This window comes from Numenius arquata, chromosome 27 (assembly GCF_964106895.1).
Source record: "Numenius arquata chromosome 27, bNumArq3.hap1.1, whole genome shotgun sequence".
NCBI lineage: Eukaryota > Metazoa > Chordata > Aves > Charadriiformes > Scolopacidae > Numenius > Numenius arquata.
The window spans coordinates 2,631,022-2,646,090 of record NC_133602.1 but is presented as its reverse complement, the minus strand read 5'-3'; the positions used below and the strand labels follow the sequence as shown (position 1 = coordinate 2,646,090).

Here is a 15,069-nt window from a genome sequence, read left to right as displayed (position 1 = left end):
CGTTTGGCCTTAAATAGTTATTGGAGAAGACTTTTTGAGTGTTGACGATTGGAACAAGTCACCGAATGCTCAAGCTCCAGCTGTTGCATTTTAATGAGCGAAATCAGGACGCTCTGGAGCCCCGTGGAGGGACCCATCTGGTGGCAGCTGCTTCCCCAGAGCGCAATCCAGTGGATTTGGGGCTCGGAAAAGAGACGGAACTATTCCTGCTCAAAATACGGAGAGAGCCCTGCCATGGACTGTGAATGGCATTGCTGTGACAACACGACTCGCTCCTCCAGGGAGCTGGGTGAGGCAGAAGCTGGCAGAAGAGGAAGGACCCAATTGTGCAGTGCAAAGTCCTGCTGCTTGAAACTGCCCCAGCACCCGGACCCGAGGAAGGGAGTAAGAACAGAGCTTCTATGCTCTCCACAAAACTATTTCTTTTTCCACGGTTTGCCAAACCCATTGTGTTTACTTTTTTTTCTTATGCAAATTCTTTTGTTTCTGTTTCAGCCGAATGGTGTAAGAACCATCAGGGGTTTTAAGGCATCGGATGCAGAAGCCAAGTGAAGAAGGATGAAGAGAGATTTTTCTTTCACATCTTGCACAATAAGTGGAAAAGAATTGGCAACTGTGCACTTTGGCTGAGCAGTTTTAGCCAACTGCTCTAATAATTGCAGTTGTTACCATGAGAAATAACTGAGAGTGGTTGAACACTGACGTCGGTCCCGGTCCAGAGAGCAATGTAATTAGTGGTAAGCAGAGAGGTTAAATACACCACCGTGTCTTGAGTCACTGGGCACCAAATTGGAATGGATGCACAAGCCATGTGGATCACTACCTGCATCGTCCCAGTGGCTTCTGGTATTTTTGTGTGTCTGGCACCAAGTCTCCTTCCACTGCTGAGCGATTCCATGGGATGGAGCCACAGAGCAGGAGTCAGGTCAGGCTCCTTCCTCAGTGCTGCTCAGACAGCGGAGAATGTGTCCTGGTTTGAGAGACACAGGATTCATTTCTCTTCCAATGCTTGGGAAAACTGCACTTTTAGAAAACTCTAGAGTCTGAATTTGTGAAATTATTTACAGCCAGCTCTGGTGTCTCCACAAGGTCTCAGTGTTTTCGAGTTCCCCAGGTGCGGGGATGAGGAGGAGCGAGACCCGGGCACTTGACCCAAGCTGCCAACGGGGTTATTTCATTCCATGAACAGCACATTCGATAGAAATTAGAAAGTTTGCTGAGGAGCTCTCTCTCTCTGAGAACTCCTTGCCCCGGTGCTGGAGCCCTGAGCCCTTCCCTCCCTCCCGAAGCCGCGGCACTCGCAGGGTCCCACATCGGCTGTCCCTGGGGGGAGTGCACGGCTTCTGCTGGGGGAATGGGCTGGGGACAGTCCTGGTGTATTTTATATTGGTATCGGGATCAATACCGGTTCTTTGGTATTACTGCTATTATTTAGTCTTAACCTATTAAATCTATTTATATTTCAACCCTTGTGTTTCCTTGTTTTTCCCTGATTTCCCCTTCCCAGGTGGGGAGGGGTCATCGGGTGAGAGAATAATTGTCTGAACAACACTAAACTGTGGGTCCCTCAAACCGTCACAGAATGTCTCTGGTGAACCAGGGACCGGTGTCTGTTGCAGTTTGGTCGTTTTCATCTTTGTACCGGAGCAAATTTGGAGAAAGTGGGTTTTTAGCATGAGCTGTGGTGTGTTTGGAGCAGAGCGGGGCTGCGGAGGGTGTGCTCTGCGCTGGGGGACCAGGCAGCCTTTGGTGTCCTTACCGCAGGTGTGACGAGCTGCAGCACCAGCCACTTCTTCTGGGACGTTGGGCCACCTTTTCATACAGCTTGGGCAGTGACACCCTCCGGCTCCTTGAAGACAAGAACCTGAAGCGCGTTTTAAGTATCGAGACACCTAAACCGCTTCTGGAGCCTGGTCCTTCGCTGCCCCAGAGCGCACAGCACGGCGCCCAGGGGATGCAGCAGCCCACGTTGCTGGGGAAACCCAGCTCCTGCCCGGGACTATTTGGCATTTTCTGCAGAGGTGGCTCAGTGCCCAGCGCTGCTGGGGCTGCTCAGGGCAGCGCTGGGGGGGAGCCGAGGGAGAAAAACAAGCCAGAGAAGGCAGATCATGGAACTTTGGGAGAAAGAGACTGCACCCAGCCCAGAGCAAGATGGACAAAAGCATTCCCAGAGAATTCTGCTTTGACCCAGGAATGCCTCGAAGTTACAAATGTGAGAGCCAAATGGCTGCTTTTTCTGCCCATCTTTTTTCGCTTGGATCCAACTTAGCTAATGAATTCCCATTTGTGCCAAATCAGACCCAATCATAACACGGGGTAGGATTCCTGAAAGTTTTTGTATGTGCTAATGCTGAAGTAATAGCGTTACACTTAATTTGCCAGGATTCTGTTATGTTCCTTTATTTCTTTGAGATTTCTTTAGCGTGTGCTTTTCCTGTGAATTCTCAGAGCAGAAATGCATGTTTCTAGAAACAAATCTTAAAGTGTTCGGTATAGTCATGTATGTTTTGCCTCTGGTCAAACATGGCGGAGTCAGCAGCTAAAGTGATTTAATTTTTATTTGCACGCTCAATGTGCGTTAACAAATTCAACATACAAGGTAGCATTACATAATGTAGATTAGCTTATAGCATTATGCAGTTTCACACATGTTGAGTTAGGTTTTTTGCCTCTCTTTTTTTCTTTTTTTTTTTCACACAAAGTTGTAACTGTCCAAGTTAATTTTACAATAGAAGACACAAGGTAAAGAATAACCACACCTGGGAGATTTTACAGTGAGTCCGCTGTCACTTACTGCCTATTTTACGGTTCAAAAATATATATATCTGCACATCTTCAGTTTCCTATCATTCCAGAAGAGTGTTGGAGCTACTCCTATCTGCCCGACAGCCAAAGTCTATTTACCCTGAGCGTGCTTCCTTGACAAGAAGTTCATCTTTCCTTTTCACTTAAAGGCATTTTAAGACCATGTAGGTTTACGCATGCTTTTCACACTGAAGGGAAAAAAGGGAACTTTGTTGTTGTTGTTGTTTGGATGGCCTGTTCGGAGCTGTTTTGGGAAGCATGTTCTGAGGAAAAGTCGTGACAGTTGCTAACCCTCAGCAACACAATTGCTTAGTGCAAAAACTAGGATTGAAATAGAGCTACACCGATTTCCAAGGGAGAATGCATTCTCCGGTTTGTGGCTGAGCGCCACTGATAGAGCATGAGTGAGAAAGTGTCGAAGACAAAGATAAAATCAACTACAGCCTTGGGCAGAAATCCTGGTAATCGGGATTGACAAAGCATGAACGAAGGCCGTGCTTCTGTCTGCCACGCAGGGCTGAGGACAGAGAGCTGCAGCCTCCACATGACTTCTGGTGCTAAAAAGACACTGCCTGGAAGTTTTAATGAGTAACTAGCGATGAGCGAGAAAATTCAGCTTTCCAAAAATAATTTCTTAGGAATAGATGCCAAAGTATTGCCAAATAACAAAAGTGCTGTCTGTTCACACGAAGAGCCCTCCCAGCAGCTCCCACTTTACGCGGTGGCTGGAGCGAAAACCGAGTAATACTCAATTATTCTACTGTCATTAGGGTGAAGGTGGAAAGGATCATTTTTTCCAACAGGGCTCTAAAATTCAGTAGTCAAGTCCCGTAAGTAGCTCAATGATCTTTAACTTTTTAAATTATAATACATTATTTACATTCCACAGGGCACAGAACAAACTGGCTGCCCGGCAGCAACTAAACGCTTACTGAAAATTTGCAGTCTTCTACATCCCTGTTTCACACTCACTTCTGCTTCAGGTTGCCATTGGAGAGTTCAGAAAGTCTTGCAATTTCTGCAGCCTGTTATAACTATTTCCGCTCAGTTTACCAACAATGTCTACAATTATTTGCTGCCAATTATCATCCTTATATCCTTCCTGGCTTGAACATAATTAGAAGCCAAATGGAGTTCCTTGCCAGGACGCTGCTGTCGCGTACAGAACCTGTTCCTGTCCTGAGGCTCGTGTCTTCACCACGAGATCTAGTGCAACAACTTCCAAACTTGTATTCGTGGAACTTAGGAACTTCTGTTCAAAACTACTGACTATTCAGGGTTAATAGCCTGAAGTGCTACAGGTCACACTGGTCAAGTACCATTTCTACACTTCAGAGGTGACGGTGAGCATCTCCTAAGTCTCAGAAGTCATTCACAATTTAAGAACTAGCTCAAGCTGCCTTAAAACGCTGAAAATGAACTTCTTGAAGCGTCTGACGCCATTTGTCATGACAGGCTTTGCCCATGTTTAGTCCTTTTTTGAGAGCTGGCTCTTAGGTAACTGACAGGATGATGTATAACGCCAATTTACTCAAGTGTGAACGAAGGGAAGCTTTGTAATTTTTTTTCATTTAAAACCTCTTCCCCCAAGATATTTTCCTATCTCCAATATGTTACGCTGTTATAACAGAACTTAGCAATCATGTAGAAGTTCACATTTAATGTTTAAAAGAATCCGCAAGTTTCCTTACCAATCAATGACACGTCAGATTTGGGGGGTTTTTTGGGCCCTTCATGCACAGACGGGGTTAAATCAAATGAAACAGAGCGGAGTTTCCCCAGTTATGACAGTCCATGAGCTCATGCCTGTGCTAACTTCACGTGGCAAAAGCAACACGATCAGTTTGTTGGTGTTTGAAATTTAGATGCAAATCTTGGATGCCGTGGTCTTACAGCTCCACAACAAGTACATCCAAAAGGCAAGTATTTCAGTACCTGACAACAGAATTATTTCTTCTCTGAAGGAAAGTGCCATTTTCCCCTGTATTTTCCTTTTGTGCAAGTGCAGAATTCTAAACCACCTTTACACTGCGGTTTCTAATGCGGTTGCTACTCCCAAACCAGTGAAGAACAGAACTGCAAGAACCAATGTGCAGGCAAACTAACAAGAAACTAGCGGTTTAACAGCAGAATTCAGAAACTTTGGGAGAAGCCTAATAAAGACAGGCCAATCTTGGTGAATACCAGCAAAGACAGTTCGGCACAAACACAACTTCCATAGTGACAGATAACTGTATTAAAATCTGCAACTTGATATTGGTAGTTATACTAATTTCAGTTTGTATTAGGCATGCAATAGCGTGATTACACTGTTATATATATTCGTGATATCTTTTTTTTTTTTTTCATTTAATGCTCTTTAGAATTTTAGTGCCCTGCAAAATCACATCACTAGAGAACCAATCAGCTGCTGCTTCTTACGAAAGTTTAGTTCTACAACTAAAACAAGGTTTAAGTCTGTTCTACGAGTCGGCTGTCACTGCCGCAACCTCTGCTAGTATTCGCTCAGGCTGTGCCATTTGGCAACTGGCTTTCTAGGATTCTCACACACCTCTCGCCAGTGTTCCACACCACCTGCGGTGATGCTGTGTGCTCCCAAAATCAGCCGTCCCACCACTTCGTTTTTTGTGGTACGGTCGAAATCGATAACTAGAAATTCAATGCTGATGTCAGGAAGGAGATCAACAGGGATATCGTAAATGAAAGATTCATTGAAGACAGGATTCAAAGTGCACTTCTTCACGTGAGTCTTCTTTTTCGCTATGCGCTTTCTTCCGTAATAAACATTCACCTTAACGTACGGATCTGCTGAAGAAGAGAGAGAGAGAAACTAATAACACAGCCCAGTAAGGCTCCTGGCAGTAACGGACAGGGTTCCGCTCGCTGAACTTGAGCCAGCTCCAGTAAGTAAAAACAGTGTGAATCTCAGCGGCTCCCTCCGGCTCCCCGGGGACAGGGGCTCTGTGGGCGTCTTTTCTCATTGCAAAGCACCCAGCTGATGTCAGCAGCGCGAGTTCGTCATGAGTTTCAACACTGCATAGGGACTGGGGGGAAGCAAGTCACACATAAATTGCAGTAATTAATCCTGGAAATACCAGAGGTGGGTTTTTGCTGAGGTCAGCGCCCGACTGGCCAAAACTTTCACTTTTCACCGTCATCTATAACAAGAAATATTTTCACCCTATTTCATGAAATAGCCCAACAAAGTGTTAAAATGGTTTTAAGAATTTGCAGATGGAGAACATTTATAGTGGAAGGTACTGAAAAAGAAGAAAAGTTTAAAACAAAGCTTTCATTTTTCCACCAGCCTCACTCTGCTACTTTATCAGTCAGCTCACTCTTTACGCGGATTCTTCTTTAGGGTTAAAATTAAGCTACCAGGCACCCAGTGCTTTTTTTTCATATAACACAAGTTTTGAAGCTGGAAGTCATTTGCCCAGCTGACACTGCCTGATTTTGACTTTTTTTATCCAACTGAAATGATGATCTTATGCATAATGTCAAGATCACATAAAGAAATGATGTTAGCCTTGCAAGATTCAGCAGACAGAAGTTGCTACTGCAAAATTTATCCTGTAGTTGGAGACCACATACAGAAAGTTTCTTTTTTTTTAAAGAGAGTAAAATTTAAGGCCTACAGTAGCTAATTAAGCCTAGCCCGCATTCTTTCTGAGGTGTACAGGAGAAAGCTGCAAAAGCAGGACTAAATTATCTATCAGTCAGAATATTATTGAATCTCAAGTTGATTGCAACCATTTTCCCATAATCCTGAAGGAAACTTTGCTGAGGGGATTCAGGAGTCCGAGAACCTGTGCCTACAGGAAAGCCAGAACAGCTGCTCTGCTCTTCAAATTGTGGAACAACACAACCAGCAACAACAACAACAGCAACAACAACAAAACCCAACTGAATTGTTTCTAAAGTCATACGAATTTAGTCTTCTCTATTCTGAGTCTATCCCTCCTCTTTTTTACACTTCCTCTCTTCTACCCTCCTCTTCTAGGGGCAGGGTTTGAGGCAGACGCAGCAAGCAGCAGTCGTGCCGTGGAAAAAATGCCGCTAAGGGCAATGATGAGTGAGAGCAGCACGGAGGCACAGAGCCTGCACACTCTGGCCAAAAGAAGCACGGAGATGTGCTGAATTTGGAAAATACTGCCTTCATAAACAACCAGGTGATGCCAGAAAGCTGCAACCGTTGGTCTCACAGCAGGAAGGATTTAGTCTTGTTTGTCTAACCATCTGCTGGGGAGTGATGGATCGCTCCTAGTGAGCCATCGCCCTTAGAGAGAGTTTGAGGAAAAGTGTGCAAACGAAGAAAATCTTCAGATAAGACAGGTGAAAAGATCTGAAAGTGAACTTGGAGATTTTTTCTACACATTTAGAGCTGGAGAAAATAGCTTCTACCTGAGAGGCCAGTGATATCCATCTTTGGCAAATGTCTGGCTTTCAGCACCACGACCGTCATTCTCTGCGCCACAGGCTGGTAAGACAAGGAGACCTGCAGCTCCCCTCTGCTAATGCATTTCTGTGAAAAAGAAACAGAAAGAACTTATTAGAACCAGATGGTCTTATAAATAGGGGCAAAAGTTGGAGGTCACCAGAATCTCCTTTCCCTGTGCTAAATGCCTAAAAAATCGGAAAATTAGATGCAGGCCATTTGAAGTGCCGCGGGCAGTTGGAGCCTCTGGGAGTAGGACCTCGTGGCAGACGGCAAACCCTCCTCTGCTGTTCACCCCACGCCTGTTGAGCACAGTGAGCATCACTGCAGCCTCTCCCCTTGAATTCCAGGTTTCCATGAGGACAAACCTGATGGACATCTTCCAAAAGAACAGCGGCTGTGGCTGCCTTTTGAGGTCTGCTCAAGAGGTGGCCGCAGGGTTTAGCAGCTTCAGTTTCACTGGCTTTTGGTGGAGCTTCGATGACCGAGCACCTCAAGCTCTCTAGGTTTGCTCTGATAGGTTCACCATCGGTTTAGTCTGCAAAGGTACAGGATGAAGATACATAGATAAAACCAGATCTAATCAGTTACACTTGCTGTATCTCCTTTCAAAGACTAGCATATTAAGATAATTAGTTTTGGTTTCCAGGTGGCACTCATTAACTTTCATTGAGATGGCACTAATTCAGATGAAGTTTATTTGCTCTCAAGGCAAACAGCAATAGGAGTGGGCATGGAATGGTGTGGTGTCAGCGCTGCACCAAGAGCAGAGCTGCTGCCACAGCTCCACTGGCTGCTGAAGGCTTTGACTCTCCGTACCTTGCCCTCCTCCTGCCCCCGGCAGTCTTAGGGACTGTTAACCCAGCAGAGCAAAGGATGTCAGGTGGGCCCAAATGAAGGAATTTTTCTCCCTTCAAAGCAGTGATGCACTACAGTAAATGTCACACTAAATGCTTTGCTGATCACCCAAGAGGTGAAGCTGTTCTTTCAACCGCTGTTATTCAGCTTAGCAGGAAAAAATAGTGCATGTAAACTTAAACACGGCAAGTGTTCACAATCATTTTGGTGGTTTCTTTTTATTTGAGCAATTCCTGTGTGTTTAAGACAAGTTTTCCAAATGCAAGGAATGAAGGCTATTGCTGCTCATGCAAAATTTTGGGAGGAGAGTAAATATATGAGCAAGTTCCAGGCCCTGGAAGGGAAATGTTCAGAACTTTGGCTCCTTGGATACATCAGAACACAACAGCCAGAGAGAGTATGGGGCTGGGGGGGTATGTTGTTAGAGTCTTGGGGTTCTTTTGGTCTGAAGTAATGTAATGCAGTTACTTCAAAGTAATTTGCATTCTTAGATTGTATGTTAGAACTTATTGGGAATGTTCATTAGGATGGGATGTACCCCTCTGCTGGCTTGGATCCGTGCAGTCATTTACTGGGTTTTAAATGCAATTCTGAATTCCAGACGGTGAAACTTCCTGACACTGAAAACTTTGTCCTGAGGAACGTGCTCTGGGCAATCCTGCTTTAGCCGGGGAGTTGGACCAGATGATCTCTAGAGGTCCATTCCAACTCTGACAATTCCGTGATTCCGGAATGGCTGTTCTGACATCCTGGACCCGTGCAGATTTTCAAGAATGCACACCTGACACCAAGGTAAATCTAGTTTTGATTACTAACAAATGTTAACACATTTGCAACCTTGATTAAATCTATTTTTATTTAGCGGGACTTCTTCCTCTATTTTTAATCGTTACTTCTAAGAGACACGCTCAATGCATAGAAAAGAATACTATTAAAAGAACCTAAGCCAGCCACTTGTTTTATCATAACGTAAAGCATCCCAAGAACCTAAGAAAAGCAAAGCAATTACCAGAACTCTGGTTTTGTTGGTATTCTTTTTGTTTGTTTTGGGTCATTGACACAGAGTCCCCTTTAAATAACTTAGGAAAAAAAAAAGTTAAATGCCCCATATAGTAAACTTTTCAAATAAAATACCACCACTCTAGGACATAATCAAGTATTTTATAGACCCCAGCAACAATTCTCAATACCTTAAGGCAATAAGGGAGCCCAAATGCCTTTTTCTATTCAACCTGGAGGATGGGGAGCAACAATAAATCAAGCAAGAAAACAAAAATCCTCAGTACCGCCTCATCCTCCTGCTGCACACGCTGTGTTTCCCAAGGACAGAAGACACCTTCCCCAGTGTAAGGCTTGGCAGCACATATGGATTCCTCATCTTTCTACTTTACAGCCAGACACTATGAGTGGGATTTGCATCACCTAAATTTTACGTGTCTACATTTGACAAAACCGTCTTAGACATACGTTGTTCTCAAGTGAGAAAAAAATAGAGTCATCTAGGGTGGGATGCAGCTGAGCTGATTTAGACATCTGCTCCAGGACAGAAGGAATCACATCAGATTCTGCTGACTATGCTGACGTATTCCCACTGACTTACGAGCTTACAGCAACAATTCAGATGTAGGTAATTACAATTATAGGTGTCTAAAATGGTCAGTCCAGACAAATCTCCCTCTCTAAGTGAGGTTTGTCTTTGCAGATGAATATCATGTTATCACATCAGCTCTTTACTTGGAGGTGAGGACTTTGCCATTTTTCTTGGCATCATGAGTTATAACATCCATCATTTCTATACCTAAATAGTGACCGTGCCTAATCAAACCGTCATAACCACACAGCAGAGAACTGCCTAACTAAGAGCACAACCACATCATACCAATAACACGTGGCTATGGAAAAATGGATTTCATGGCTGAGGATTTGCAGCATTCCTGCTTATTAGACTATGAAGGCTCCCAGATCAAAAGGTCCCAGACCTGCCCTGGTGAGGCCCCATCTGGAGCACTGGGACCAGTTCTGGGCTCCCCAGTTCAAGAAGGACAGGGAACTGCTGGAGAGGGTCCAGCAGAGGGCTACACAGATGATGAGGGGCCTGGAGCATCTCTCTTACGAGGACAGGCTGAGGGACTTGGGGCTTTTTAGTCTGAAGAAGGGAACGCTGAGGGGGGATCTGATCAACACCTATAAATACTTAAAGGGTGGGTGTCAAGAGGATGGGGCCGGTCTTTTTTCAGTGGTGCCCAGGGATAGGACAAGAGGAAATGAGCACAAACTTGAATATAAGAAGTTCCACCTAAACATGAGGAGGAACTTCTTTACTTTAAGGGTGGCAGAGCACTGGAACAGGCTGCCCAGAGAGGTGGTGGAGTCTCTTTCTCTGGAGACATTCAAAACCCGCCTGAACAAGTTCCTGTGCAACCTGCTCTAGGTAGACCTGCTTTGGCAGGGGGTTGGACTAGATGATCTCCGGAGGTCCCTTCCAACCCCATGTGATTCTGTGAAAAGAACTGAATCAAATACAATGCAAGGAGTCTTGTGTCATACTACACAAAGCAACTTACTTGTATGTTCCTTTTGAGGATCTCCCTGGTCAGCTGAACCTTTCCAGTGCTTGGATCCACCCCTGCAAGGGGCACCATGACCTCTCCAATAACATCGTCTCGAGAGAAGCGATCAAAGCTCAACACAAGGAAGTGAAGCACCAAATCCTGGAGCTGGCTGTATGGGATTCCATAGAAGGTGAAGGTTTCATCAAAGACTGGGTCTAGTGTCTTGCGAAGTACACGAGTCTTCACTCGATGCCTTTTATCTGGAAGAATTGTCATCTTGATGTAAGGGTCAGAGCTCTGAGTGTGCTCATCCATCACTGGCAGTCCATGAGCCTCCTGAATGGTAACTACCAGCGCTTTTTTAGGGAAGTTGTAGTCCACTGAGAAAGTCAGTTCACCCAACATGATGTCATCCCCTGGAGAAGATGGGGAGGAGGTTTTGCTTCCACCTGGAGTGAGGCTTTGATCTGGACTGAGTTCATCTCCATAATCTACTTTTATTGGGAGCTGGTCAACGTGGGGGGCTGCATTTGGCCCATCTGGAGCCTTACTGGAGCCTATTAACCCAGATTCAGCGGCATCCACCAGGAGGTTTCCCCTTCCAGTCTCCTTAGGAGTGCCATTCTTGTCTCTCCGGATTCGGTTAATTTTCTTCTTGTTACTCAAGGTCTCCGGATAGATACTGATGCCTTTCAACATGTGAATGAATTTATACGGTGGGGTTTTGTGCTTCTTTTCTGCTTGCTGGTGACAGCATGTCCACACAAAAACTGTTACTGAGACAGAAACCACAAGGACAGTAGCACCAATGAGACCTGCCACAACCGGAGAGACATCTGCAGAGGAGACAAGGCAGTCAGGAACAAGCTCGTACCTTTGCGATGGCTGTGCCCCCACGGGGCCAAGCACATCCGCCTGGAGATCTGTACAGCACTACTGTGTTCTTAATTCAATGATTGTGGGATCAAAGCTTCCCCAGAATAAAAAAACTACTTCCTTTCATTTATATTTTCCCAAACGGGAAACATTTTCCACTCCTAAGGCATGCTTGACCTGTTTCATGCACTAAGAATTTCAAATGGCTGACGGTCTTATCTTGCCAAATCAAGGTCCTGCATTACCAGCATCTCCACAGGAATACGGTTTCTTGATTTGCAAGAAGCACTCGTTTATTTATTAATTAATTGATAAATTAAATTTATATTCTATTATTTAATAAATTTATTTATTTATTTATTTACATGCCCTGTTCAGAAACATTATGCAATTCCATTTTAACAAACAGCATAAACACGGCCACAACACTGGATTCAGAGCTATCCTTTATTAACAATTTTTTAAAAAATCACCTTGGCCTGAAATGGTTGATTGTTTTGCCCCAGCCCCTTACGGCATATACGGGGCCAATGGTACACGCAACATTTCATGGGGAAATCCAACGTCCAAAAACGACAGAAAATTCTGTATTTGCATTTAGGGATTATTTGATATTTTCTAGAGCTTATGTCAACTACGTTCTTCAGCAGTGACAAGCCAGAACAAAAAAGCACTGCGCTCATTTTTAGCAACCACATTAGTTATTTTCTATTTATGACTTCGGAGAAGTATTACCAAGACACAGAATGAAACCAGTAGTGCTGAGCTCCCCAGTACATTATACCAACATCCTCAAGCAATTCCAGCCAAGGGCCACCAAGATGATTGAAAGTTGGAGCAGATGGAAGATGGGGAGAGACCAAAAGAGTGGGATTTGTTCAGTGGGAAGGAAAGGAAAGGGAAGGAAAAGGGAGAGATCTTTTTGCTGTCTGCAATTTCTTGGTGGGAGGTTGCAGGGAAAGTAGAGCCAGGCTCTTCTTATAATTTATGATTGTATTATTGGTTTAATCATGATTAAAGCAATTTGGGTTTTTTGGAAGCAAGCAAACAGCCCTACGTCTCTTTCTTTACAAATTGTACAAACTGCTTCCATAGTAAAAGGGAAAACCAAAAATCATTGCCCTGACAGTAACAGCAATAGCTAAATGGAACCGCTAGTAAAAAAGGTAAGTGTCTCTGATTTTCCTATCTCCATTCTGTATGATAAACAGGAGAAAATAATCTTCCAGCCCCACACCTGAAGCTATAGAGAGAACCTCGATTTTGTCTTTTCTCTGTTCTTTCTACATTACTATTTATTGAGGTTAATAGGCAAGATGACAAGACTGCAGTCTATATCTGAATATCTGATAGGCTCAGGGAAAACTGAGTTTCAAGAGAATATGTCTCCTTTTTGCAAAAACAGCAAAATCGCTTTTAGTTAGACATAAGCCTTCCCAGACTGAGACGGGAAGTCTTTTGCGATGGTGACCAACTTCACAGACAAATGTGTCTCAGGCCCCACTGGAAGCCTTGGATTGGATTAACTAAAGCAAGAAGAATTCATAATATTAACAAAATACCCCTCAAAAAACAACTTTGTTTTGTTATTTAATGTTTCCTCTTTGAAATGAGGCAAGTGGTCTTTAACAGCTAATTTGAATACAACAGTCATATACGGATATTAAAAGCTTCAGTGCACACGCAAAACAGGACAAATGCTGAAACTCCTTTCTTACACTGATCTCTTACTGTGTGCGTTTTGTTTCTATTGTGTCCTCACAGAATCAGCTCTTGTACCTTCATTTCCAGCAGATCTGATGGGACAAGTTTAGAAGCAGCAACCAGCAGTCCCACTGGAAAGCACCAAATAAGTCTTTGTGATCTTTCTTCCATCAGTTTATCTCAACTCTTGAATTTGGCTCCCATAACGTTCTGTGGCAGAGTTCCTCAGCCTGATTATGTGGCATGAGAAAACAAGGGCTTTTATTTCGAGCCTGCCTCACCTCATTTCATTTGATGGCTGTTCTTGCATTAGAAGAAACAGGGAGCGACCGTTCCCTGCTCAGTGCAGCTCCTGACACCCCTCTTTTCCTGGCTGAAGACTCTCACTTACGTCATCATTCCATTCATTACTCCCATCTCCATAATTCCTTAGAGTTGAAAATTACACTGATGTAAAGCTGCCTAAAACCAATTTGAGTTAAGCTTCTACAATTTTCAAAGCAATTTGCTATATACAACGCCCATTTTAAATGGCACTGCAGCCCGTCTCCTCTCTCAAAAAATGCAGAACCACGCTTTTTTAGTCCAATTTTGTAGAAGAGATCTTTGTTCTGATGTGATGCTAGCACTTAACTAAACCAAACCCAACTTTTGGGGATATGGAATGATTTTTCAATTAATGAAAAATAATTGAAAATTTCCTTTTAAAACTGACGTTTGCTAATCATACCTTAATGGCTAATAGTGGCCAACGGTTAAATTATGACAGCACGTGGCTCTTAGATTCCAGGAAATACAGAAGGTAAAAGGTAAGCAGATACATTGTACGTTAGACAAATGATACAGCATGGAGAACTATTACTAAATACTTCAGAATTTAAAGGATATGTAGTAACCGTGCTTTAACTACGGGGCTTTATGGTCAGAGGGGAAGGTCAGTGGTGGCTGGAGGATGGAGGCAGCAGTTCACTCTCCAGAGCTGGAGAAACCCAACTGGCACGGCCCCTCCCGCTGCAGCGCCGGCCCTCGGCACCGCCGGGCTTCGCAAAAAGCATCTTAAAAAACAGCGAGCACCAGCTCGGGAGAATTATTTCGCCGGGGGCGCGGGGGCCGCACACGCACGGCCCGGGGCCACCTCGCCCGAGGATGCAGCGGGGTTGCGGTTCCTCACCGCCGGGCTCCCGCCTCCGCCGGGCCCCCCCGGCCGCGCCGCGCCTCCCGCCGCCGTGCCCCTCTCCCGGCCGCCGGGCCAGGCCCCGCCTCGTCAGGCCGCCGGTGCCGGTACCACAGCCGCCCCGGCCCCCGGGGAGGCGCGAACAAAGGCCGGGGCGCGGCGCGGCCCGGCACAGACATCACGTCACGCGGCGGGGGCCGCCGGGCCCCGCCGCCACCTGCTCCCCGCCGGCCCGGCTCGGGCCGCGGCGGCTCCAGGGGCGAGCCCAGGGCCGGCGGCGAGCGGCGGATGCCGGCTGCCGGCGCGAGGGAGGGCGACCGGCCGGCGCGGGGGAGGGGAGCGGGCACCCGGCCTCGGGGGCGGCGGGGGCCTCGCTTGGGCGCTGGCGGGGCGGAGGAAGGGGGCCCTCCGCACCGCCCGGCCCCACTCACCGAAGCCGGGGTGGACGCTGGTGATCTCCGCCATGGCCCCGCCGAGGCCGGGGTGCGGAGCCCGGTGCGGAGGCGCCGCGGTGCCGGCCCCGCCCGCAGGATGCTCGAGCCCCGGGATGCAGGAGCTGCCGACTGGTCCCGACGCGGCGCAGGCCCCGCCCGGCCCCGCCCGCGCCCGGCCCCGCCCGGCGGTGACTCGGCAAGTGTCGGGGCTCCGGCCGCGCCTCCCGG

The 15,069-nt window shown here is 46.0% G+C and overlaps 1 protein-coding gene across 1 annotated transcript; it reads right to left on the bottom strand.

The window, feature by feature from the left end:
* Window positions 1–2,547: 2,547 nt before the first annotated feature.
* Window positions 2,548–14,872, bottom strand: SYT11 (synaptotagmin 11). The gene is made up of 4 exons (XM_074164500.1): window positions 14,839–14,872; window positions 10,666–11,489; window positions 7,210–7,330; window positions 2,548–5,613 (listed from the first exon to the last, which is right to left on the bottom strand). Exons 1-4 carry the CDS (start codon window positions 14,870–14,872, stop codon window positions 5,300–5,302), a joined length of 1,293 nt encoding a protein of 430 aa, XP_074020601.1. The 3' UTR covers window positions 2,548–5,299.
* Between the last annotated feature and the right edge of the window lie 197 nt (window positions 14,873–15,069).